This window comes from Bubalus bubalis, chromosome 3 (assembly GCF_019923935.1).
Source record: "Bubalus bubalis isolate 160015118507 breed Murrah chromosome 3, NDDB_SH_1, whole genome shotgun sequence".
NCBI lineage: Eukaryota > Metazoa > Chordata > Mammalia > Artiodactyla > Bovidae > Bubalus > Bubalus bubalis.
The window spans coordinates 168085510-168113341 of record NC_059159.1 but is presented as its reverse complement, the minus strand read 5'-3'; the positions used below and the strand labels follow the sequence as shown (position 1 = coordinate 168113341).

General features: G+C 45.3%; 1 protein-coding gene across 12 annotated transcripts in view; it reads left to right on the top strand.

The window, feature by feature from the left end:
- The window catches only part of ASTN2 (astrotactin 2), a 1030196-nt gene that overhangs the window by 336662 nt on the left and 665702 nt on the right, over window positions 1-27832 (top strand). For all 12 annotated transcript variants that reach the window (XM_045165169.1, XM_045165168.1, XM_045165167.1 and 9 more), the window contains one exon: window positions 14297-14404. In XM_045165169.1, the coding sequence (XP_045021104.1) occupies window positions 14297-14404 (108 nt within the window). The remainder of the gene's footprint in view (window positions 1-14296; window positions 14405-27832) is intronic.

Here is a 27832-nt window from a genome sequence, read left to right as displayed (position 1 = left end):
CTCTGCTAGTGGTTCTGTTTTCTTTTGCTGGTTTTCTTTTTGTTGTTGTTGTTCCAAAATTTATTCTTGTTATCTGAAAGAGGGTTGGCCTGCTGTTTAATAATACCTTATTCTCTTATGCCATCGGGAGAATCTCTACTATATTCAATGATTATCATTTTATGATATAGAATTTATGTTTCTTTACCCCCCTTTCTCAAAATTAATGTTCAACACAAATATTTTATACATCTGATCATCATCAACACCCTTTTAATATTCCAGAATAATTAATTACTCCCCCTCAAGCTGGACATGTAATAAAATGATTTTTCACTTTTCTATATTTATAAATAGCATTTCAATGGGCATAATGCTGTATAAAGCCTTTCCTATATTTAGGGTGATTTCCTTAGGGTAAATTCCCAGAAGTGGGTCAAAAGGGTTGGACATTTTTTAAGGCTCTTTTTTGTATTGCCAAATGGCTTCCCAAAAGGGTTGTACAAATTTGCACTGCTTGCAGCAATTTAGGAAAATGATCGTTTCATAAAACCCTTGCCAGCACTGGATATTATTAAACCAAGAAATAACATTTCTATTTCTAGAGATGAAAAATTATAACCAAGAATTTATGAACACATATACACGTAATATTTTAATGTCAGAGGATAGATTTTTCTGGTTCTATGACAGAGACGCTAAAATAAAATAGATGTATTACAGAGAGGAAGACTCTGAAAAATGAAACTCTGAGCAAATAATCACAGAGAATTACAACGAAGGAAGAATTTGGGAAGCATAGAAGAGGAAACTGTATGTGCAGGAGACTAACAGATGCAAAAAAGTCCAAGAACGTGTAACAGTTTAGCCCAAACTTATAAATACTCCCAGAAAGGATGAGACTTCAAATTTGTCAGTGCATGGTGGGCAAATTTGAAAGAAAATAAGCAGAAATAAAACAAGCTTTTAAAATTGCTTTTGGAACAATAAGAACAAGAAAATGATTGTCTCGTTGGATGAAACAACTGAAACCTTATTACCAGATGAAGGTGGAAAACTAAATTCATTCTGAATCTGTCAGACATGTCACTTATATTAAGAAAAAAAATCTGAAAACTGTAAAGGGAGAATAAAGATATTTCAAAAGGAGTGAGGTTCTACCGCAAGAGGAGGTACTAGGTATTTATTTTGGAGTGCATTCCTCAAGTTCAGTCTCCAAACCCAAGGAAATTACTTTTCCAGAACTAAAATAATATGAAGATATATTTTCAGAATAACAGTTACTTATTCTCTTCAAGGAATCAAGGTAGGCAGAGAAACTTGCAGACTTCTGGAAGAACATATTCTGATTTCAAATAAGTGGCAAAGCATGTTTGGAACTTGACTTTGATTCTCAAGGGCAATAAGATCAGTTGGTCAGATTTATATAATAAGTTGTGGGGTCAGAAGTTGGGAGCTCTAGGAGCCATCTTGGGTTCACTGAGAATAAATCATGCCAGGTAAACTGCAGTTCTACTTTGGATAGATTTGTTGCACAGGAGATACCATTACATAGATATCTATAAATATTGACATTGATGTCCTTTCCTTAAATAAGCAAAAGCCTGGCTTGGAACCCAGGGAATAATAGCAAGGACCACTTGCCAATCCATCTATTGGCTATTAGACTTGCCAATCCATCTCTTGTCTGTATTGGCTGTATGGACTTGCCAAAGACAAATAATCCCTGTACACCTCAGGTTCCTAATATTTGAAATGAAGATATCAACATCAACTTCATTATACTCTTAAATGTACTATATGATTTTAACTTACATAAACGTCTAGTCTGTAACTTGACATGCTGTAGACACTCAGTAACTCTTCATTCCTTTTCTTACCTCCTGATCCTTTTCATAGTTATGGAATAGAGAAAACATGAGATCACGTATTTAGGACCAAAAATATCTGAGACACTAGAAAAAAAGGGCCAAAATATACAGGTACAATTTGATAATATGGAACGTTCTTTACTTTGGTTTTAGAAAAATAAAATTTGCAAGTATATGATGGGATAGACCAGATTTATTTGCAGTGCATGTGAACAAGAAGCAAGGGCATATTGAATACAAGTCAGCTGCCAATAAAGTGGAAGCAGCCCTGGGCTGCATTATTAGAAGTCTCCTGTTCAGAGAAAGTGAGGTAATAGTCCTTTTCTGCTTGGTGTAGGTCAGAACACATCTGGATTATCATGCCTAGTTCTGGACACAGAAGTTCAAAAAGGAGTTGAGTGCACTGGACTGTGTTGAAAAGAATCTGACAAAATGAATTTGAAATTTGGGGTGCACATCAAAATGAATAAGATTGGAAAACAATGATGCAATCCTCAGTGTTACAGAAATAGTGAAATAATTGCTCCTGTATACAGCTGATCAGGGTGAAGTTGGTATAACCTTTCAGGAGAACATCTTGACAATATGGATCAAAAAACCTTTAGCTAACTCAATGCCCTTTGACCCACCAATTCATCTCTTTAATCTCAAGAAAATTCTACACATGGCTGCTTAGGGATGTGTAGAAGGGTTTATCTTTAGGAGTGCATGATGCAATATTGTAGTGAAAAATTGGAAATAATATAAAATTTAAACAACAGAGAATTGATTAAAATATAATACATTGATAGAGTAGAATATATTTGAGGCATTAAATGATATTGGGGTCAATGTTTAATGACATGGGGTAATGTGATATATTTTATTTAGCTTTATTTTAATTCCACAAGCAATCTCAATTCATTAAGAAAAGTAAACAAAAAGAAAATCTCAGTATGCAGGGAAAATCGCTATTAACACTTTGGTCATTATAGGCATCTATATATGTATAGATGATTATATTGAATACATATAAATCTAGGTGCAGATATCGATAATGGGACTTCCCTGGTGGCTCAGTGGTCAAGAATCTGCCTGCAATGCAGGAGCCGTAGTAGATGCAGATTCGATCCCTGGGTCTGGAAGATTGCCTGAAGGAGGGCATAGCAACCCACTCCCGTATTCTTGCCTGGAAAATCCCATGAACAGAGGAGCCTGGCAGGCTACAGTCCATAGAGTCACAGAGTCGGACACAACTGAAGCAACTGAGCGTGCATGCACGTGCACACACACACGCACACACACACACACAGATATAGATGTGTGCATATGCACACACATTTGATATATATAATTTATGTAATAGCAAAAATGCCAAGCATATAATTTGATCCCAATATATATTTCTGACGTCAGTGAATAAATCAATATATGCTTAGATATTTTGAACAAAACTCACAAGATGTATTCATGTAAGACATGAATACAAGACAATAAAATCCAGTTGTAAAAACATATGCATAAGAAAGGTAAAAAAACTAAAAGGAAAGATCAACTGGTAGTGATAATATTGGACTTGGTTATTATTTTCTTCTTTGTGCTTTTTTATTTTTTATTTCTAATTTTCTACAATAAATGTGCATTGAATCTGTAATCTGAAAAATCATAATTTTTATAAAATGTATCATATAAAGAATGAAGGTGTTAGCAGGAATATTTTGCCTGGGTGGAAGGATTATAAATGGGCACATGAGCAATCTTCAAGCAGCTGAAAAGCCATTGTATGGGGCCATGGAACAAACTGAGCCTGTGATTCCAAAGCACTTGACAGAATCTGCTGCTGCTGCTGCTAAGTCTCTTCAGTCGTATCCGACTCTGTGCGACCCCATGGACTGCAGCCCACCAGGCTTCTCCATCCATGGGATTCTCCAGGCAAGAACACTGGAGTGGGTTGCCATTTCCTTTTCCATTGACAGAATCTAGAGGGCAAATTATGGGGAGTTTCATTCTTGGCCAACCTCACAAACCCGAATCTGCTCCTTTATCCTATTGTGCCTTTTGGGCCCGCCACTGTATTTAGTCTCTGCCATTTATGAGCTATTTGACCTTGAGAAAGTCATCTACAGTGTCTTTGACTCAATCTCTTTACCTTTCAAATGCGGATAACTACCTCATCCAGTTATTGTGAGAATCAAATGAATTACTATCTGTGGGAAGAAAGTAAAGGGTTGGTATGTAGCATTTACTAGGTGGTAATGCCTTTTAAAGATCTTACAGTTTGTTGGTAAAAGGACAGCTTTAGAACTTGGGTCTCTGGGACACCCGGTTCATCTTTCCATTGCCCAGGGTTGCCATATGGGGACAGATTGAAAGGAGTATGGATATTTTTCTAGGACTAGACAAGGGGAGTGTTCTGGTTACCTGCTGCTGCATAATATACCCAAATTGAGGTCCTTAAGACAACAACGATCTTATTATGCTCATGGGTTCTAGAATCAAAAATTTATAAACAAAGAGAAGGTAGTCTTAACTTCACAATGGTCAAGCTGGGTCACTTGTGGGTGACCCAGATGGCTGGAGGCTAGAATCAACTAGAAGCCTCTCTCACATTTTTTCCACCTGCACTAAGACACTTCAAGATGTCTTGAAAGCTGGACTCAGCTGTGACCATTGACTGAAGCACTTAAAATTGGCCTCTCCTTGTGGCTAAGACTTATCACAATGCAGGAGCAGGTTTACAAAGACGGAGTAAGTATCTAGAGAATCAGTGTATCAAGAGAGCCAGGCAGAAACTGTCTCGCCTTTTATTATCCAGTCCTAGAAGTTTTTGCAGAGTCAAGTCTCTTTATTAAAAACACATAACTAAGGCAGCCTACATTCAAGGAGAGAGACATTAGCTGCTACCTTTGATAGGGGAGAGGCAGAAGTCACATTTTCAAAGAGAATGTGGATGGAGAGATTTTGTTATGGATAACTTTGGAATATCCAGCCCCTCCCTCCCCCACCCCACCCCTCCCAGGAAACAATGGGATATTCTAGAGACAAAGCTATACTTTCATGAGATAAGCTGAGTTAAGCTTAATTAGAAAGCTTCTCCAAAGGCAGTTATTTAAGCCAAAATCTGGGGATAGATTGAGATTTATCTTTTCGTGGATAGTGGAATAATCGCTAGGTCTACATGGTCATATAACACTAAAGGTCAAATGAGGAATAGCTTAAGCTGAAGCAATAAAGACAATCTATTTTTTAAAATAAATGTAACTTTTATTACGTTTTACAATGACTAAGCATTAGATGTTCACTGGAGGGAAATTATAAAATGCAGATAAGCAATAATAAGAAAAATTTTTTTAAATACTCCAAATTTTATTACCCAGGGAATAACCACTAGAGCACCTTAATATATTTCTTTCAGTATCTTATCACGCATGTGTGTGTATATGTACATATATATGCATATATTTACATATTTTATGTGTATGTGTATTTTAAAACAGAGTAGGATTGTTTTGCACTTAGAGTTTTGCCATATGCTTTTTTAAGCTTGGTTCATAACCCTAGATCATGAACATCTCAGAATGACTTTTACTTTCCTCTTCTTTATTTTTTAAATTAAAATCTATTTATTTTTTTATTACACACACTCAGTGGAATTCAGACTAAAAATCAGTAAGTGTGTATAAATGTACACAAGTAAAATTCCTCTTTGCATTGTCTGCCTGATGGCTCAGGCAGTAAAGAACGTGCCTGCAATGCAGGAGACCCAGGTTCAATCCCTAGGTCGGGAAGATCCCCTGGAGAAGGTAATGGGAACCCACTCCAATATTCTTGCGTGGAGATTTCCACAGACAGAGGAGCCTGGGGGCTACAGTCCATGGGGTCCCGCAGAGTCGGACACGACTAAGTGACTAACACTTAAACTTAAAAACTTGATTTATTGTCTGCATGCTTTTCCACCCAACAGTATATCATGAAGAGGTTTGCATGTCAATAAATAGAGGTTTACATCACTGTATCTAATGATCTCATGAAAGTCTGTGTTAGAAATATGCCACCGTTTTTAAATAGTCCCCTATAAATGGGCTTCTAAGTTATACACACACACACACACACACACATATTTATATATATTTTTTTAATTTTTCCTGAGGGGCTTCCCTGGTAGCTCAGCTGGTAAAGAATTCGCCTGCAATGCGGGAGGCCTGGATTCAATCCCTGGGTTGGGAAGATCCCCTGGAGGAGGGCATGGCAACCCACTCCAGTCTTCTTGCCTGGAGAATCCCCATGGACAGAGGAGCCTGGCGGGCTACAGTCCGTAAGTTTACAAAGAGTCAGACACGACTGAGTGGCTAAGCACAGCAAGCACATTTTTCTGAAATTACAAGCAATCATGTTTAATTTTCCTTTACCATAAAGATATTTTTAGCCATAAATATCAATTTTTAAAATTCCAGCATGAGGGGCTTCCCTGGCGGCTCAGTGGTGAAGACTCCACCTGCCAGTGCAGGAGACCTGACGTATATCCCTGGTCTGAGAAGATCCTGCATGCCGTGATACCACTCAGCCCGTGCACTACAGCTCCTGAGCCTGTGCTCCAGAGTCTGAGCTCAGCAGCAAGACAAGCCACTGCAGTAAGCCCATGGCCTGCAACTAGAGGGAAGCCCCCACTAGCCTCAAGGAGAGAAAAAGCCCGCACGGCAGTGAAGACCCAGCACAGCCAAATAAATAAGTAAACTTTTTAAAAAGTTCAGCATGAGTCCCAGTCATGCTACAGAATCTTCTCTGTGGGTCAGATAAACCTGGGTTCAAATTCAGGTCCTGCCACTTCCTGGCTGTGTGATTACAGAGAAGGAGTGCCGTCTCTCCCAGGCTCTGTTTTCACAATGGAGGACTAGGAGTATGTGTAGTCACCTCTGAGTGAAGTGCCTGGCCCTTAGTGGTACCTGATGACAGGTAGCAGTTGTGGTCAGAGCACCTCCACGAACGTCTGTGGTTTAGCCCTAGAGCTCAGAGCAATTGTGAGCTGTGTGGTTTAGGGGGCACGGGAAGTTTAGCTACTTTTGTCCTCTTCCCACGACTGGTACCATTTGTATTCCTTGGACAGTTGGGGGTCAGATGGGTTTTGCATTTCCAAGCTACATATTTTTCTATCTAGCACAGTTCTGGGCAATCTAAAAATGCAATATCGCTGTCACCAGCTCGAGGAAGACACGGAGTCTGAATAATTTAACATGTCACCACCATCCATCATGATACCAAGAGCGCGGGAGATAGAGTGTGGCGGGGTGGGCCTACCAGGGGCTGGCAGAGCAGGTTTGTGGACAGGGCAGCCCAGTGCGAGAAAGCAGATTTGCGGTGAGTTAATTCTCAGGCCCAGGAAAGACTGTTCATGCTAACAACTGCTCCAGCCTTTTCCACAATTTGGCTTTCAAGTTGTTCAGATGCCCTGGTTTGTTCCAGAGCAAACCTGGAGTCAGGTCTCTCTTTGCCACCAATTATCTATGTCATTTTAGAAAGAAGCCTCTAAAAACTTATGAATGTCTCAGTTTATTTGTCAGCAAATTTGAGATAATTCCCATGCAGAGAGCTCAGCGTCATGCTTGGAATATTTGAATTGCTTCCTTATCCAAAAGGAAATGTCAAGAAGTTGGGAAGCTTTGTCTGTTTTATTCGTTGCTTTTCCTCCCTCAGGGCTCCGAACAGTGTTTGCAACAGAGTGGGCACTTAGTGTTGGATGAATGAACACACAAATGGGTGTTGTGATTATTTGAGGTGACCACTGGGTCAAGGACAGACTGACGGATCACACCCTGTAACCTCAAACTCTGGGTTCAGGACTCAAGGTGCCTGAGCCTGGGTCTTTTATTGTGGCTCTGTGCCGGCTCCAGGTGGAGCTAGTGGTTAAGGACCCACCTGCCAGTGGATGAGACATAAGAGAGTGGGGTTCGATCCCCGGGTTGGGAAGATCTGGGAGGGCACGGCAACCCACTCCAGTATTCTTGCCTGGAGAATCCCATGGACAGAGGAGCCTGGTGGGCTGCAGTCCACGGGGTCACAAAGAGTCAGACACAACTGAAGCAACTTAACACTAGCACTGTCTCCACTCTGCCCTCACAATTCCCCATCCCGTGGCTTTATCATGAGTCGTGTGATGTTACAGAGCAAACAGAGGGTGTGTCTCTCTCTCTTGCTCTTTTTTTCAACATTTTATTTATTGAGGTAAAATTCATGTAACATAAAATAATGATGAACGATTTAAAGGTGTGTAATTCTTGCCATTTAATACATCCCCAGGGTGCTGCGACTGTCAGCCCCATTTAGTTCTGAGACATTGGCAATATATCGAAAGGAAACCCCGTACTCAGTAGCAACAACTCCCTGTTCCTCTCTTCTCTCTGCCCAGCCCTGATGATCACTGTTTTCTGTCTCTACGTGTTTACTTATTTCAGAGGTTTTCTCTACCTGGAATCATGTAACATAAGCCTTTCTATGTCTGGTGTCTTTCACTTGGCAAAATGTTTTGCTAAGTTACAAAATGTTGCACACAAGGTCCACCCATGTTGTATGCAGTGCCCACCCATGGTGTAGCATGTCGACATTGCTTTGTGTGGCTCGATAATATTCCATCGTATGAATGCACCATATTTGTTTATCTGTCCATCAGCTGATGGACATTTGGGTTGTTTCCACTATAGGCTGTAGTAAGTGGTGCTGCTCTAAATATTCATGTACCAGTGTTTACTTGAAGGCCCTCTCCAGTTCTGTCAAATATGCTGAGGGGCAGAGTTCCTGGGTTATGTGGTAGTTTGGTATGTTTAACATCTTGAGGAGCTAATGAATAAACTGTTTCCCACCGTTTTTGCACCATTGTGCATTCCCACTAGCAATGTATATGGGTTCCGATTTCTCTATATCCTTTTCCGGCACCCGTTATTTTCTCATCAATTCGACTGTGGCCAGCTTAGTGCATGTGAAGTGGTATCTACCTCAGTGTGCCTTTGGTCTGCATTTCTCTGATGACGAAGGGATGTTTTTCTTGTTTTGGCTGTGCTGGGTCTTGGCTGCTGTGCCAGGGCTTTCTCTAGGCGGAGAGTGGGGGCTGCCCTCTAGTTATGCTGCATGGGCCTCTCATTCTGGTGGCTTCTCTTACTGTGAGCATGGGCTCTGGGGTACTCGGGTTTAGTAGCTGTGTGCTCTTGCTTAATTGCCCTGGGGCATGTAGAATCGTCTTGGACCAGGGATTGAACTCATGTCCCCTGCATTGACAGGTGGATTCTCAACCACTGGACCACCAAAGAGGCTGAATCAGACAGAAGCCAGGTTCAGAGCTTGTCACTTGCGTGATCTTAGATAAGCAGTGTTGAGGTTCTGAAGGTCGGTTTGTTAGTTGCTCAGTCATGTCCGACTCTTTGAGACCCCATGGACTGTAGCTCACCAGGCTGCTCTGTCCATGGGATTCTCCAGGCAAGAATAATGGAGTGGGTTGCCATTTTCTTCTCCAGGGAATCTTCCTGACCCAGGGATAGAACCTGGGTCTCCTGCATTGCAGGCAGATTCTTTACCATCTGAGTTTGCCCCTCGATAAAATGGATTCTTACCTCTCAGACGCTGTATGAAGTGTGGATGGGTAATTGTACAGAAGGTGCCAGAGCAGTGCTTATCCCACCACGGATGGTGCTTTGACGGTCTTCTTCATGCTCCATCCCAGGTCACTCAGGACCGGGAAGACCAGGGGCCTGAGGGACAAGGCAGAGGAACTGCTGTCTCCTCTCCTTCCCTGTCGCCAGCCTCTGAGCGTTCTCACTTTCTCTCAGCCCCTAAATAGAAATACTTGCACAGCCCTGTATAATTAATGGCTGCACTTTAGTTCACTGTATCACCAATTTCATCTTAAAATGCTAGCAGAGGGGGCCCTTTTCCATTTGTCTGAATCATCTCCAAGGCAGTCTGTAATTGGCCCGTGGCCCCTTGTAACTTCTTTGGACACTCGGAGGCTATATACCTTGGGTGGCTGCCACCTTCTTACAATGTCACAGAAGGCAGGGAGTCACCCCTCCCACCCAGGGGCATCTCCATTCCGTCTCCTGAGCTCAGGCGAGTGTTGAATTAATGAGGAATGTGCCCTTACTCGCACTTCTTTGGTCTCTGTGCTAACTGTTTACATACAGCGTATCATTTTCCTCATAATGACTGTAGGAGCTGAGAGTTACTGTCCCCTTTTTTTAAAGAAGAATGCAGAGTGGTTGGGTGGCTTCCCCAAGCCTCCCCTCCCAGCTCATCACTGGGATGTGGAGTTAGAACTCATATCTGACTCCAGTACACTAATGTCTTTGTACAGACATGCGTTGCCTCTCATGACTCTTAGATTAAACCAATCTAGAAACCTACTTGCCTTTCAGTGCCTGAGGGTAGAGACAATGACTGTTGTCTTTTAATGGGATCTGAGCCACACCATTTTTTATTCAAGTCTCATTAAAAGAAAAAAAAAATGAAGCACCTTAGTGGGGCCTGTGGCTTATTCATATCTCCGGATTCGGGCCCTTAATTATATTCTGGAATAAGTGTCATTTAAGTGCCCCAGGATGTGCTGATATGATGGGGGCTTGAAATGTGGCTCCTCTGTGGTTGAGATGTTCTGTGAGTATAAAATATACACTGGACTTTGAACACTTGTGAAAGTTATATAAAAATTTTCAAGAACACTGGAGTTGGCATCCATTCTCTTCTCCCAGGGATCTTCCTGACCTAGGCATTGAACTCTGGTCTACCTGCATTGCAGGCAGATTCTTTACCATTTGAACCATCAGGGAAGCCCAGAAGAAGCAAATGTGTGTGGCTTAGATGCTCAGTCATGTCCACCTCTTTGCAACCTCATGGACTGTAGCCCGCCAGGCTCCTCTGTCCATGGGATTCTCCAGGTAAGGATATTGGAGTGGGGTGCTATTTCCTCCTCCAGGGGATCTTCCCAACCCAGGGATCGAACCTGTGTCTCTTACGTCTCCTGCATTGGCAGGCGGATTCTTTACCAGTAGCACCATCTAGGAAGCCCAGTGATAATTTTATGGAAATAAGAAGTTAAGATGATATTTTGAATATATTGGTCAACTCAAACATATTCTGAAAATGAATTTTATCTGTTTACTTTTTTACTTTTTTCATGTGGCTAATAGAACACTTACAGTTGCATGTGTGGCTCGTGTTATATTTGGAGGGGGGGCAGGTTGATGGAGAGGTAGGCTCTCTTGGCGTCAGCTCCTGTTCTGAACACGGTACCTTGATACCTACAGGAGGGAGGTGAGGGTCAGGGGTGTGGGAACAGAGCAGGGTCCCGGAGAAGCCAGGAGCATGGTCTCAGAGTATGTGGACATGTGGAATGATGGAGATGCAGGATCTACATGAGCCTCATCAGAGTTCCTGCTGATAGTAGACATGCTGAGGTTCCACAGAGGAGCTGTAAAAAGTGTAAAATGTGCTCTGATGCTGGGGACAAGTGACAGCCCTGCTAATCCTCAGAGGTCAGATCACCAAGTTTTGCTTCCTCTGTGCACACCACACACACACAAACACACATATGCACACACTCACACACCTGCACACACACGCACGCACACTCCACACACACACTTACGTGCATAGCACACATATGCACACACCACACACACACACCACACTCACACTCATGCACACACCACACACACTCACACACATGTGCACACTCATACACATGCACACACACACACACACTCACACGCACACACACAAACACATGCACGTCCCCACATTAGGTTAGCTGTGAGGCAGGCTTTGCAGGCAGACCTCATTTCACTCCAGCTCCCTCACTCAGCACCTCTCATCACCTCTCTGAGGAATGGCTTATTCATCTGCAAAACAAGGTTCATAATGCCTTCCTTACAGGGATGACTGTGGACATTAAATGAAGTCTTTACTCATATTTTATTATACATCAGCCTAGGGACCAGAGGAAGAGATGGCAGCCACCAGCTGGATTTGAATTGTGGGTCTACAACTTCCCAGCTGTGTGACCCTGGGCAGATTACTAAATTTCCTCCTGCCTTCATTTCTTCACCCATTAAAATGGGAAGGAAAGTATTCACCTACTTCCTGCTGCTGCTGCTAAGTCGCTTCAGTTGTGTCCGACTCTGTGTGACCCCATAGATGGCAGCCCACCAGGCTCCGCTGCCCCTGGGATTCTCCAGGCAAGAACACTGGAGTGGGTTGCCACTTCCTTCTCCAATGCATGAAAGTGAAAAGTGAAAGTGAAGTCGCTCAGTCATGTCCAACTCTTCTCAGCCCCGTGGATTGTAGCCTACCAGGCTCCTCCATCCATGGGATTTTTCAGGCAAGAGTACTGGAGTGGGGTGCCATTGTCTTCTCTGACCTACTTCCTAGGGTTATTGCAAAGATTAAACAAGGCAATGCAAGCCAAGGGTTTAGAACTGTGCCCAGCAGAGAGCCAGCGCTACGGAAGGGTTGGCTTTTCTTACTATTGCCTGGTGACTGTTCCAGCCTCCACTTCCCGCTGCCCCCATCACAGCTAGGCTGTCCCAGTATGAAAGACTCCTGCCTGAAGCCTGTCTTGCCCCATTCACCATAACATGCCGTTTGTTTGGGAAAGGAGCAAAGATGAGAAAGAAGAGGAGAGAGGAAGGGAGAGAGGGTTTAGCTGGGATGGTTAAAAATACTGCAGTGGCATTAAAGGGCATGGGGTAGACTCCTGGCAGGCAAATCCCTTCCTTTTTCTCTGCTGCCTGAACACAGCAGGAAGCGTGACAGATGCTTCCTGTCCATAAGGCAGCTATTTCATCTCATGCCCTCATTTTCCCCTTGGCCAAACATTATGTGTGGGTGAACCAAAGACCCTCTCTCTCTCTCCCTCCTTCCAGCTCTCTGCCTCCCTCCCTCCCTTCCTCCTTCCTCCCTTCTTCCCTTTTCTATAACAGTAAAATATTTTAATGGCAATTTTAAAGCCTACTGGCCTCTGAGACCTCTGTTCTTCCACTGCTTCCAGAATCTCCGTGGGGCTTCTGCCAACTCCATTTTGAAAAAGAGCCCTTACATGGGGGAATTGCATCTGGTTGACTCTGGGGTCCCCTGCCATCTTCAGGTCCAGCTCTTAGTTGCTGGGAATTGGGGGGATTTGCGCTAAAGGGCAGGGGCAGCCCGTGGCTGAAGACACGTGGGAACAGTGATCAGATGTTCTTGTCCCTTTCTTTCCTCCGTCCATTGCAACACACCGCCTCCAGGAAGGAGCAGGACACGTATTCGATTTTGTTCCCATTTTACAGAGCGTTACACTGAGAGGCGATGCGACACTGGTTAAAAACTTGAGCTTGGCCATCAGTCACACCCACATACCAAGTCTGACTTCACTCCCTGTTCTCAAATCACTTTCCTTTTCTGGACCCTGGTTCCTTCATCTGTCAAGTGGGCGTCATGATGCTTTCCTCCCAAGAGGGCTTTGCATTTGGGGTGAGATGATGGCTGCAAAGCTCATCACACAGCGCTTGACACCTCGTGCTTAAAGCACAGTCTGCGTTCCCTCTTGAACCTTCAGTGACATCCCAAATTAAGCTCCAGGGTGCTCAGTGTGGCACTCAGGGGCTTCCCCTGAGGGGCACCGGCAGACCCTGCCCAGTCAGCACTCTGCTGCAGCGCCTCCTCCTCCCACCCACACTCCCCTCCCCTGCCAGGGATGCTCCAGCTCTTACCCCTCCTCCCATATCCAGTTTCTGCTCCTGAAGCCCATCCATCCTTCCAGCCCTGCCCTAAATCTACCCCTGCCCATAAAGCCTTCCCAGGTCCTCCGTGTTGGGATGAATTGCTCTCTCCTGTATTCCCAGCATCTCACTGTGTGGGAAACATGGCCATGAATTAGGTTAAAGGCTCCTTAGGATCCATTTGTCCCCATGACTAGCTTATGATCCACTGGCTGGCAAGGACCGGGCGGTATCTCTCTTTGTTTCCCCGGAGTCTGGCTCTGGGCCTGGCGTAGAGTAAGCACTGGACTGAAATGTGTGTGTGAAATTAACTCACCTGGAATGCTTTTTTAGAGGCAGATCTATCATACAAAGCAACAGTGCGCCTATCAATTACCTGGTACCCACCCAGGACCAGGGAGTTTACACGTCGTACCTCCTTTAATCTTCAGAGCAACCCCATAAGATTAATAGCTTTCTCCCTACTTTAGAAGGAAAGGACCCAGGACTCAGAAAAGGGAGGCATCTCCTCAAGGTCACACAGCCCCGAGGCTGCCAAGCTGTGGTGAGAACCCAGGCCCACATCACTGCAGAGCCTGAACTCCTTCCATAAATCATGCCAACTCCTGGATCAATTGGGATTTACAGAGACTTGGGTCACTTGGGGGTGGGGCTGCTGGTCTTCGGGATGGATGTGGGATTTCACTTCTGGAGGCCTGCAGTGACTGATGGATTGTGCTTCTTGCACAGGGGGCATCAGCTTTGGGAGAACCAAGGGGACGTCCGGGTCAGAGGCAGACGATGAAACGCAGCTGACGTTCTACACGGAGCAGTACCGCAGCCGTCGCCGCAGCAAAGGTAACGGAATCCAGGAGAAGGTTCCCGAACCAGGGTTTGTAGGGGGGAAATCTGGGAAGCAGCTTTGTGCTTCATGACAGACTCTAAATCTTCTTCTTCAACCTGGTCCCAGTCCAGTTAATCCTGAACCTGGCATCCGATACCCTGTCTACCCATTCTCTATTTCTCTCTGTCTTGCCCTAGTCCTCAGAGGATTTGGAGATGGTTTTGTAAGTTTATACGTTTCTTTTTTTAATCCATCACAATAAAAAATCAAATCGAAAGGAAAATCAGAGTAAGGAAAATGATTCCAACTCCGCTCAGATGTGTGCACGGTAATCCGCACCATGCTGTGTTGCGTATTCTAAGGGGCTGATAGCTTAACTCGGAGATTCTTAGCAACCAAAGTGCAAAATGGAACATGCTCAGCAGTAAGATGCACAGAGTCTGAGCGGGTAAAACCGGCACTGGCCCCGGAGATCCTATTTACCTGATATAGAGACCAGACGGAGTTGTCCTGTTGGTTCCTGTAAACAGGACTCCCTGCGACTCTCTAGACAATGTTTTGTGTTTTCTACAGAGAGAATCGGTATTGATGCTTGAGTGCATAATTTTTTTCTCATGATGACACTCAATGTAAGAAGACATAAAAATGCTGAGGCAGGACCCCGTTACAGGGCTTAGACCTTGTGGCTGAGGTCCAAGGTTCACTGTGGTAAAATCTGCTTTCACTGTGTGTAAAATGTGCAAATTTCACTGTGGTAAAATGTGCTCTGAGGTCCACGGCTCACTGTGGTAAAATATGCTCTGAAATAGAGCACATTTCAGGCCATCACCTGGGAATATAATTCCTCAACCATGAGTGCTTTTTAAGGACAACAAAGTAGCAAGTTCAAGATTGCAACCTTGGAGGGAATTTAGGGTGCAAGCATGTATTCCCAGCAAGTGATTAAGGGCATATCCATGAGCTTGGAGCACGCCCTGGAGAGGATGGAGGTTCCCTCGTGAACATGACGGCAACTAATCTAGGTATGTGGCCATCTGTGCTCCCTAGTCCCCCAAATTGCATAAAAGGATTCCACCCATGCATGATGGACAGTCAAAGGGCACAGATCATGTTGCTTCTCTGGGTGCCTTGAGCCTTGGGCAAGTTATCTACCTTCGTATCCCTCAGTTTTCTCTTCTGTGTAATGGGCATTGGACCTGCCTCATAGATTTGGAGATGAATTTTCTTCTGTTGCATTAAAAAGTATCATGGTGCCTGGTAGATGCTAAGGGCAAATAGTTAAGTTCATTTCAGTTGCTCAGTCATGTCTGACTCTTTGCAATCCCATGAACCGCAGCACAGCAGGCCTCCCTGTCCATCACCAACTCCCAGAGTTTACCCAAACTCAACATCCATTGAGTCCGTGATGCCATCCAACCATCTCATCCTCTGTCATCCCCTTCTCCCCCTGCCCTCAATCTTCCCCAGCATCAGGGTCTTTTCAAATGAGTCAGCTTTTCGCATCAGGTGGCCAAAGTATTGGAGTTTCAGCTTCAACATCAGTCCTTACAATGATCACACAGGACTGATCTCCTTTAGGATGGACTGGTTGGATCTCCTTGCAGTCCAAGGGACTCTCAAGAGTCTTCTCCAACACCACAGTTGAAAAGCATTAATTCTTCTGCACTTAGCTTTCTTTATAGTTCAACTCTCACATCCATACATGATCACTGGAAAAACCATAGCCTTGACTAGATGGACCTTTATTGACAAAGTAACGTCTCTGCTTTTTAATATGCTGTCCAGGTTTGTCATAACTTTCCTTTCAAGGAGTAAGCGTCTTTTAATTTCATGGCTGCAATCACCATCTTCTGTGATTTTGGAGCCCAGAAAAATAAAGTCAACCAATGTTTCCACTCTTTCTCCATCTATTTGCCATGAAGTGATGGGACTGGATGCCATGATGTTAGTTTTCTGAATGTTGAGCATTAAGCCAACTTTTTCACTCTACTCTTTCACTTTCATCAAGAGGCTCTTTAGTTCTTCTTCGCTTTCTGCCATAAGGGTGGTATCATCTGCATATCTGAGGTTACTGATATTTCTCCCAGCAATCTTGATTCCAGCTTGTGCTTCTTCCAGTCCAGCATTTCTTATGATGTACTCTGCATAGAAGTTAAATAAGCAGGGTGACAATATACAGCCTTGACATACTCCTTTTCCTATTTGGAACCAGTCTGTTGTTCCATGTCCAGTTCTAACTGTTGCTTCCTGACCTGCATACAGGTTTCTCAAGAGGGAGGTCAGGTGGTCTGGTATTCCCATCTCTTTCAGAATTTTCTGCAGTTTATTGTGATCCCACAGTCAAAGGCTTTGACATAGTCAATAAAGCAGAAGTAGATGTTTTTCTAGAAGTCTCTTGCTTTTTCAGTGATACAGCGGATGTTAGCAATTTGATCTCTGGTTCCTCCACCTTTTCTAAAACCAGCTTGAACATCTGGAAGTTCACAGTTCACCTATTGCTGAAGCCTGGCTTGGAGAATTTTGAGCATTACTTTACTGGCATGTAAGATGTGTGCAATTGTGCAGTAGTTTAAGCATTCTTTGGCATTGCCTTTCTTTGGGATTGGAATGAAAACTGACTTTTTCCAGTCCTGTGGCCACTGCTGAGCTTTCCAAATTTGCTGGCATATTGAGTGCAGCACTTTCACAGCATCATCTTTTAGGATTTAAAATAGCTCAACTGGAATTCCATCACCTCCATTAGCTTTGTTTGTAGTGATGCTTCCTAAGGCCCACTTGATTTCATATTCCAGGATGTCTGGCTCTAGGTGAGTGATCACACCATCGTGATTATCTGGGTCATGAGGATCTTTTTTGTATAGTTCTTCTGTGTATTCTTGCCACCTCTTCTTAATATCTCTTGCTTCTGTTAGGTCCATACTATTTCTGTCCTTTATTGAGCCCATCTTTGCATGAAATGTTCCCTTGGTAGCTCTCATTTTCTTGAAGAGATCTCTAGTCTTTCCCATTCTATTGTTTTCCTCTATTTCTTTGTATTGGTCACTGAGGAAGGCTTTCTTATGTCTCCTTGCTATTCTTTGGAACTCTGCATTCAGATGGGTATATCTTTCCTTTTCTCATTTGCTTCTCACTTCTCTTCTTTTCACAGCTATTTGTAAGGCTTCCTCAGACAGCCATTTTGCTTAGGTATTATTTTTTGTTTGTTTTGTTTTAATTAATTCTTACGGGCATATAGTTGATTTACAATATTGTATTAGTTTCAGGTGTTCAGCAAAATGAATTCTGTATACATACGTGTATCCACTCTTTTTTCAGATGCTACTCCCATGTAGGTCATTACAGAGAATTAAGTAGAACTCTCTGTGCTCTATAGTAGGTTCTTATTAGTCTCTGTTGCAGATAGTAGTGTGTCTCTGTCAACCCCAATCTCTGAATTTATCCCTCCTACTAAAAATAGGACTTCCATATAATCCAGCCTGGAGAACCCCATGGGCAGAGGAGTCCGGCAGGCTAGCATCCATAGGATCTAAGAGTCAGACACGACTGAGGGACTGGCGATTTATGATCCAGCCATCCCCCTCCTGGGTATATATCTGGAGAAAACTGTAATCTGAAAAGATAAGTATACCCCAGTGTTCATATCAGCACTGTTTACGATAGCCATGACATGGAAGCGACGTAAATATCCATCAGCAGAGGAGTGGATAAAGATGTGTCGTGTATGTATGTATATACACACACAGATGCAGTGGAGTATTTAGCCATGAAAGGTGGGCCTTATTAATGTCCGTACAGTTCTCACTGTTGTTTTCTGTATCTCCATATCCCTGGTGCCTTTCACTGAAAAGGCCCCCTAAGGGGAGTGTCTCCCTGGACACAGCACCTGGAGAGGTATCTTGGACTCTGCAGACACTAGAATACACTTAGCTCTCACTCTTTCCATGCCTCAGCCCTCTGGAATCTGCTGCAGTGGAGACTTAGAAGCTGGTGATGGATGATTCTTGACCTGTCTTCTCCCTCCCCCATTATAACAGCAAGAATTAGGGCTGGGGAAGTCAATGAGTCTTCTCCAAAGAACTGGGCTATTTACAGCTAATTGGGAAGATATCCTTCATTGACTGTGTCCCTCATAAATTGGAGTTCAAAAAGAAAATCAAAAGCAAGCCACAGGACTTGAGATAAAGAACATGGCCCAGGAGCTCAATACCCTCCGAGAGACTGTGCTGTGTCTTCCGGATGGTGAGAATGCCAGGGCTGTGATGCATTGCCCACCGCCCCCCAGACACACACACACCTTCCTTCCCAGCCCTCCTGCCCAGTCAGTGCCGACGCTGCTCCGTCCCTCTCCTCCCTTCTGTTGCTGACGGCCAGGCCTCTCACGCCTGCTCTGGTTCCCACCACCTCCTCCTCCTCCTCCTCTTCGTCTGGGTTCTGGATCTGTTTGCTTGTTTGTTTTCATCTCTCTTTTTTTTTCCTCTCCCCTTTCCTCTCTTCTTCCCTCCATCATCTTTCACTGCATTCTTCTCATTCCTCCGTCTTTTTTTTTTAATTAATTTATTTTAATTGGAGGCTAATTACTTTACAGTATTGTAGTGGGTTTTCCCATACATTGTCCATCTCATTTTTTGTTCTCTTCTGTGTCTCCACTGTTTTCCTTCTCTCTACTTACTGCCTCTTGTAGCCTCTCCCTTGCTCTTTCCGACATTTTCTAGTGAAGCCTTTCTCCCTGCTTTCCTCCCCGCTTCCCACAATATCTCAGCTATTTGTCAAGCACCAACTATGTGTCTGACCATGTTCTAGGCCATGGTAACAGAAACCAAACAGTTTTTAAAAGCCCTGCCCTCACGGAGCTTGTATTATATCAAAACATAAACATATTAGATGGTGGGATTTCCTAAATCAAGAGTCAGCAACCTTTATCTGTAAATGGTGAAGCACTGAACATTTTCAGCTTTGCAGAACGTGCAGTCACCATTGGGACTACTTAACGCTACCGCTGTACCTTGAAAGCTGCCACAGACAATACATAGAGGAATGAACCTACATGTGTCCTGCTGCTGCTAAGTTGCTTCAGTCGTGTCCGACTCTGTGCGACCCCATAGACGGCAGCCCACCAGGCTCCCCCATCCCTGGGATTCTTCAGGCAAGAACACTGGAGTGGGTTGCCATTTCCTTCTCCAATGCATGAAAGTGAAAAGTGAAAATGAAGTCGCTCAGTCGTGTCCGACTCTTAGCGACCTCATGGACTGCAGCCTACCAGGCTCCTCTGTCCATAGGATTTTCCAGGCAAGAGTACTGGAGTGGGGTGCCATTGCCTTCTCCAACATGTGTCCTAATCAAACTTTATTTCCAAAAACGGATGCTGGTCCAGATTTCACCAGTGACCTTACAGTTTGCTGACCCCCTACCCTAAACATCCCCATCATACAGGTAACTATAGGACTGGTCCAGGAAGCAGGAGTGCGATCCCACAACATTTTGTGAAAGGAATCTGATCTCATGCCGTTCATGGTCCTGCTGCCTAAGGGAGTGGCTTTGTCAAGCTGAGTTCTATGTTGGGTCAAGTAAATAACTAATCAGTCCACCACTTTTTTAGGTGTTTGATAGCATTAACTAATGAGGTGATTGGAGATGGTAGCTTCCTGCTTGTCCGAATTTCACCTTAATTAAGGAGAGATGGCCCTAGCAGAGGACGCTAGACTCACTGTCAGGAGATGGGTAGTGAAGTCTGTAGCCCTGCCACTCACTCACTCAGTGACCCCTTGGCCAGCAAGTGCCCTCTTTGGGCCTCAGTTTTTCTAAGTTTTGCAAAATGAGGATATTTATAACTCCTGTCGTCGAATCTGAAGCTCATTGTAGTCTAACCTATGTCTAGGGACTGAACAACCTGACTAAGCGTGTTTCTGGGCAGCAGGACCTGGGCTCCCAGCCCCAAGGTGGTTGTAACCTCCTTGGGAGGGGGATGCAGCTCCCACAGAGGAGTGACGCTGATGAGGGTAAGCGCATGTGTAACCGAAGGTCCAGATGAGAGGTGCAGATGGTGCGTCCAGCCCCAGGCACAGTGCTGAGCAGGAGACAGAGCATAAGCTGCCACTGAGTCCAGCAGCACAAGCGCCTGGCAAGAACCTCCCAGCCCAGTTCTGCGCAGGTGGCCATGGGGCCTTGGGCAGGTCTCTCTCTGTCTCTTCAGTGCTCAGCCAGTTCTAGAAACCCAGGTTATCTCGTTCCCAACTGCATGCACTTCCCGCTAAGCTTCAGTGCTTAGTTCACCAGCAAAGAGAACAGGATGTGAATGCTCCCTGGGTTTGCTTGGTTTTTGTTTTAGTTTCTTGGTTTAATTTGATTATCCTTAAGCTGAGCTTTTCTGTAGTGATAAGAACTCTTGAATTGTAAGCAAAGCTTTGGATGGATGTGTGAGTTACTTTTCCTTTTCTTTTGGCTGCATAGCGCGGCCTGTGGGATCTTTGTTCCCTGACCGGGAATCGAACCTGCACCCCCTGCACTGGAAGCCCAGAGTCTTAAGCGCTGAACAGCCAAGGAAGTCTGATGTGTGAATTTTTTTCGTTTTGATTTTCCCCTGCTAACACACACACACACACACACACACACACACACACACACACACACAGTTGAATTGTGTTTTAGAGTAAGTGGACAAGTAAGGGCAAGTTCAAGCCACATCTACAGAAAAGGAGGCCTTTGGGGATTGAGGGAAGGAGACTGTTCTGAAATATAATCTGAGAATGCCCCGATAGAGCAGAGACTCCAGGAAATGGGAACAGAGCAGAGTGAAGCTGAACATCAACAGAACGGTACCTGCTGAGTATGAGAGCAGAGGTGCATGGTGCCCTGGGGCTGGGGATGAGAGAGATGCCAGAAGGCTGTGGATTTGAGAATGATGGCAGCTGGGCTGGGGAAATAAGCAGGGGCCATGCCCTGACCATTGGGACACCTATCCAATCCTTTACCCAGCATTTCTCACCACATCATGGGGTTTCAGAATCAACACTCAGGGGTCCAGATCCTTGCTCTGCTATTCCCTAGCTGTGTGGCTTAGGCTGAGTCACTTTCCTTCTCTGGGCCTCAGTTTCCCCTGGGTAAAGGAAAACAAGTCTGGGATTAGTCCTTCTACTCTTCCTTAGGCTTTTTGCAGGGCTTAAAGGAAGTAAAGTATGCAAAGGACATGCTTAGCAGAGCATACCTACCACACGGTCCGTGCTCACTAAATGGTAACCAGTTAAGTGCAGCAAATGACTGGCTTGCGCTCGGCACAGCTCTGTGGCCTTTTTCCAATGTGTTGGTCTGCAAGTTGGTCTTGCTTCTAGGTGGGAAAAAGAACATTTTAGGTTAGAATGTAGACTTGGTGGGCCTGGCCTCTTGGGATGTTGAGACATGATTTTCTTTCCTCCTATCCTTGTCCCTTGCTAAAGACAGCCTCTTTCCCTGGGACATCTGCAAGGTGTCCTCTTCCAGCCTGCAGGTTGCACCTCTAGGACCTGCTGCTCAGAAAAGTGTAAACACTAAAGACAGAGCGATTGGTGTTTAATCATCCTGTAAGCCTTTGTAGCTAGAGTAACCTGGGAAGAGTGCTACAAACCCAGGCTGTGGAGGGGATGTGGAACAGATGGTCCTGGGATCTCGGGTGTGTAGCAGGGTGCCTTGGAGAGAGAAGCAAGGCTCCAGGGTCCTTATTTCTGTCAACCTCCTCTGTCCAACTGACCTACTCTCCCTACCAACAGGGATCCCTACTAAGGACAGAATGACTGGAGCTTAAGACAAAGGATTAGATGGCAGCCCCAGAGAGGAAAGCATCAGAGTTTATCAGGTAGGTTTATCAGTCATCCTAGAGTGCAGACCTGGGCAGAGGGAAAGCAGGGCAGGTTAGGACCGGCGGAGTGCCAGAGAGAGGTAGTGCCCGTGAGCTTGTGAGAAAAGGAGGGAGGCAGGAACAGAGGAGGAGGAGCCACACAAGAGAATGTAGTGAAGCTACTGGAGGGCTTAGACCTTGGCCTCCGACCCCGGGTGCACCCTTGTCTGATTCTGAGGACTGAGCAAGGCTCTGGACCTCAATTTCCTATCTGTCAATCAGTGAGGTAGAACTTGATGCCCTCTGAGTTCTCAGTAATACCAGTCATGATGGAAACATAGGCACAAGGAGGGAGAAAGAGGAAAAGCAAAGCAAAGCCATGCTTGATTGACTGAATGCTCTCTGTGCGTGTCTGTGCTCTTTGTATGAACCATCTTATAGAATTCCAAGTAATATCACAGGCAGGGTTTGTGTCTGTGTATTTGGCTTCATCAGGTCCTTGCTGCATCAGGTGAGGCCTGCCATAGTGGCACGCAGGCTCTCTAGTTGTGGGGCAAGAACTCTAGAGCACTGGAGCTCAGTGGATTCTGCGAACGGGCTTAGTTGTTCTAGGGTATGTGGGATCTTAGTTCCTCGACCAGGGACCGAACCCACATCCCCTGTGTTGCAAGGGGATAAGGGTTCTTAACTACTGGACCACCAAGGAAGTCCCAAGGGACTTTTTTTTTTGGTCATACCAAACTGCTGGTGGGATCTCAGTTCCCCAACCAGGAATCAAACCCATGTCCCCTGTAATGGAAGTGCAGAGTCCTAACCATGGGACCGCCAGGGCAATTCCTGGGAAGGGATTGTTCTTACCTCTGTTTTTTCAGCTGTGGAAACTGGGACTTAGAGAAGTCACTTACTTGAGATTACCACCAGGTAAGGGGAGCTGATATTTGGAGTTAAGTTCTTTGACCTCAGAATCTGCTCAGATCATTGTATGTTCAGATGCGCGTGTGCGGCGCATCCCCCAGTGCCTGTGCCAGGTCTGTACCGAGGGGGTCGGTTCCCACGTCTGTGCTGGTGCTGAAAGCCTGATCAGACCCCTGAGAATATCCTGGTGTGAACTCTGTGACCCTCCAGAGAGCATCAGCCCGGGAGGAACTAGGACCAAAAACAGGGCTGGTCAGAAGTAGCTCGCACACTGAAAAGTTACTGCAGTATCCCGTGGGGGGCGGGGCGGGGCAGCCACCGTAAGGACCAATGCTCCCAGGGCTCCGCCACCGCTGGGGGTCCTGTTATTTGATCAGGGAGGAAAAAGTATGTGACAAAGAGATCTTCCAGTGCTGCACTGGCTCCAACCCATAGCAGTTGTGAGAGCCGGCATTGCTCATCCTTTCCAGCTCCGCTGTGAGTGATGTCACATCAGTAGCTTATAAGCAGCTGTGGAAGAAGTATTTATACCATGGGCATTGACAAGCAGTACAATGCAGGCTTCCCTTTCCCCCTCAGAGCCCATTGTTAAATAAGTAAGAAATAAGCTATTAATATTATACAAACCAGAGGGCAAAGAATTTTTCTTCTAGAAATAGTCTGAGCAATCCAGAATCTTTCCCAGAGGACAGAGCACTAGATCTGGGACAAAGCAAATTTGGACTCAGAGCATCTCTCTTCAGAAACAGAAGACAAGGTCAGCTGGGGAGGCTGGATATTTAGGGTCTGCGTAGGAGGATGGAGACTCTGGTGTTACCCGCTTGAAGGACCGCTGTGTCCTAGGATCTGGGTCAGGTCAGAGCCAACAGTGGATCAGGTGTCCTCAGCTGTGTGGTTCAGAAAGGCTGTCAGAGGCAGGGTAGTTCTCTGACCTAATTAAACCTCAGAATCACTCGGAAAACTAAAAAAAAAAAAAAAAGAAAAAAAAAGAAACTAGTTCTAAATAAACAAGTTATTTCAGACATTATATGGGAATATCTGGCCAAGGGATCTGGTATAAAATTCTCTTTCAATTCTAATTTTTGGCCAGGTTTGAGAAAAAAACGCTGTACAATTCCCCTGACATATTAGCTAATACTCCATGCCTGTTCTTATTCTGGCATTACCTCCTACTGATTGTGTGCCCCTTTTCCCATGCCAGGAACTTGACTCCCAGTTCTAAGAGGAATGACAACTCAGAGGGACCATTTATTGTTGCTTTTTTGCCAGGTCTGTTGCATATTCACCAATCATTCTCTGTGATCTTTTACTGTCCTTGTCTCTATATGCAAAAGAATGACAGTAAAACCCGGCAGAGGAATTTCTCCAAGGTCAAAAAGTCAGTAAGTTACAGGATGGAGTCTTGAGCCTCATTCCACGTGCTCCCCAAATCTGGTGTCACCATACCGTAGTATTAGCCTCTAGGAGAATCTTACAGACTTTTAAACCCTTTCCTTCTTGCCATAACTCTTGCCCTGTGTGTGCATTCTCAGTCGCTTCCGTCGTGTCTGACTCTTTGTGACCCTATGGACTGTAGCCCGCCAGGCTCCTCTGTCCATGGGATTCTCCAGGCAAGAATCCTCCAGGGGATCTTCCCAACCCAGGGACTGAACCTGCATCTCCTGTGGCTCCTGCATTGGCAGGCGGGTTCTTTACCTCTGAGCCACTGGGGAAGCCCAGCTCTTGCCTGGGTAGTTAGCAGTTTGTGATCTGTGATATATAGATACCTTCCTCCAGAAGGTTTCACCAGGCTCTGCAGGCTTTCTAGAGATATTCTGGTTTCTCTCATGAAGAAATGAGATCGGGAGCTTGGATTTTTCTTACTGAAAGAACAGTAAAATGCAGAAACACAGCTTTGATCTATGCCTGCATTTGGCCCTGTTTGACAAGATGTGAGAGAAAAGTATGCATTCAGAAATTGTTATAGGCTCATAAACCCCCGTCTAATGTCTCTCTTCTCTCCCTTCCCTCAAACCTCAGAGAAAACAGACGTTGGTTTTTTGTTGCCATTGTTTTCACTCTTAAAGGTCCCTCCCAGACTACCTGTCTTCAACCTGCAGACATCAAGCGGCTTGGCAAACAAGGATTCCTTGAATGTGTGGAGGGAGCCAGACAGCTTCAAAAACTCCCTCCCCGTGCTCGTGACGGTCCATGAAATACTGTTCAAATTGTGCTTCTTTCTCCTCCTCCTTAGCGATGCCAGCCAGCTCAGCACCTGACCGCCTGGCGTCCAAGGGAGGGAGGCAGCTGTCAGGAATCAAATGGGAGACCAAAGGCGATAAAGCAAACATGTCGTTTTAGTTGCTTACACTGGCAAGAAGGAATAATCAGTCTCCCTCGCTTTCTTGTTTTTCAGCTGGACTCAGCAGGATCCCCTCCTCCGGCCCCCTTTCCTTCCGCTGAGGGATTGGGACTCCCTGCTTCCCATCCGGGCGTGAGCACTCTGTCTTTCACTTCCCTTGCAGTCCTGCAGCCGGCAAGGGTTCTCCTCCCCTGCAAACCCTTTCCTGGATACAGAACTGAAACCACTGGCTGTGACTGCTGACTGTGTGCCCAGCGCACTATGAGATGCGTGTATGCCCAACCTTATGCAGCCCTGACCGTTAGTTTAGGTGACCTTGGACAAGTTAGTTGACTTTCCAGGTTTCAATTTCTTTTTCTAAACAATGAAGGTGAGGGGACTTCCCTCACAGTTCAGGGATTAAGACTCTGAACTTCCACTGAAAGGGACATGGGTTCAATCCCAGGTCAGGGGACTAAGACTCCACATGCCACATGGTGAGGCCAAAAAACTTTTTTTAATTAAAATAAATAAATAAAATGGAGGTAAGAATCCCACTTTACAGGATTTGCATGATAATCCGACAGAGTCATATGTCACTAGTGAAAGTGCTAGTTGCTCAGCTGTATCCAACTCTTTGTGAGCCCATGAACCGTAGTCCACCAGGCTCCTCTGTCCATGAGATTCTCTAGGCAAGAATACTGGAGTGGGTTGCCATTCCCTTCTCCAGGGGATCTTTCTGACCCAGGGATTGAATCCATTTCTCTTGCATTGAAGGCAGATTCTTTACCATCTGAGCCACCAGGGAAGCCCTATGTCACTAGAGTACAAGGTATATGAATGAAGATAATTTGAACAAGGCTGGGAAGGGTGAGTTGACTCAGATCAAGAGAGACTTTGATTGTCAAGTTCATTCCTCTCTCCGTTCATTGAATCAACTAATGTTTACTAAGTGTCTAATGGTGTTGAGGCTGTACGCTAAGGATAGGGTATAGAGTAGCAAACAGACCGATCAGGGGACTGCCCTCGTGAATCTCGCTAGAGAGAAATGGGGAGAGAAGGAGGGCCTCACGAATAAACACGTAAAGGTATATATCACGTCACACTGTGAGACGTGCCACCGAAGAAAATATAGGGGGGACATCCTTTCGTGGGGAAAGTCACAAAAGGCATCTTTGAGGAGCCCATAGTAATGCTGGAACCTAACGATAGCTGGCAGGTGGCCGTGTGCTTCAGAAAACACCTGTCCAAGTGAGCAGGAGAGAGCCTGAACTTGAACCTATGTGAAATGGGGAGTGCCGGAAGGTTTTGGAAGAGAGTTGCATCCTCCTGTGCCTGTTTTAAAAAAGATCACTCTCTCAGCAGTGGAGGAAGAACTGGAGGCGGGGCAGACCAGTTATAAAGGAGAATGTTGTGGTAGTGGCGGGGGCCCTCTGGGGGAGCATGGGGGGAGTAGCTTCTGGGGACGTGTTAAAGTACAGTTAGAGTTGGTGACCGATTGGCTGTAAGGTGAGCCTGTGAGGACTGCTGAAGACACGGGTTGGATTCTGGTGTGGGGGGTGGAGAGCATCACAGAGCCAAGGAAGCTGGGAGAGGCAGGCTTAAGGGGCGAGGAGGGGGGGAATGGATGAGTTTGTAGAGCCGCTGCCTTGGGGTGCCTGCAGGACATCCAGATGCAGACACTGCCAGCCAGCTCTGCACCCAGGAGAGGTCTGATGGGGGAAAAGGAGTAGGAGTCAGCACTCTGTGGCTATGCATCACTGTCTGTTTCTGCTTAGCGAACAAACTTAGCAGCTCCAAACAACATACATTTATTATCCCACAGTAGTTCTGCTGCTCAACACTCCAGTTACATTACTTTCAGGCTCTTTACTCAGAGTCTCAAATCGAGGCATCGGCTTAGGGCTTTGATCTCAGCTGAGGCTCACGGCCTTCTTCCAAGCTGGTGTAGTCGTTGGGGGGATTTGTTTCCCGCATGACTGACATGCCTGCTCTGTAGCTGCTGTGGGCAGGACCATTCCCAGTTCTTACAGGTCACCCCCATGGCAGTTCACAGCATGGCTTCCTTAAGGGCTGTTGAAGAGCATCTCTTTAGACTCATTTGATTTGGCCAGACCCACCCAGGGTAAACTCCTATATGATTAACTCAGTCAGCTGCTTCTGGACTTTAATTATATCTGAAAAGAATCCTTTCAGTTTTCTCAGATAACATCGTTTAATCATGGAGTGATATCCCGTCATATTTATAGATCCAGCCGCGTTTAAGAAGAGGGGATGTACAGAAGGTGTATAGGGCATGGGAGAGTCTTGCAGGTCATTGAAGAATTCAGAGCTCTACTAGATGGTAAATGAAGATGCAAGAGGAATTGGCTGTGCTAGGGGGCGATGTAGACTGGCAAC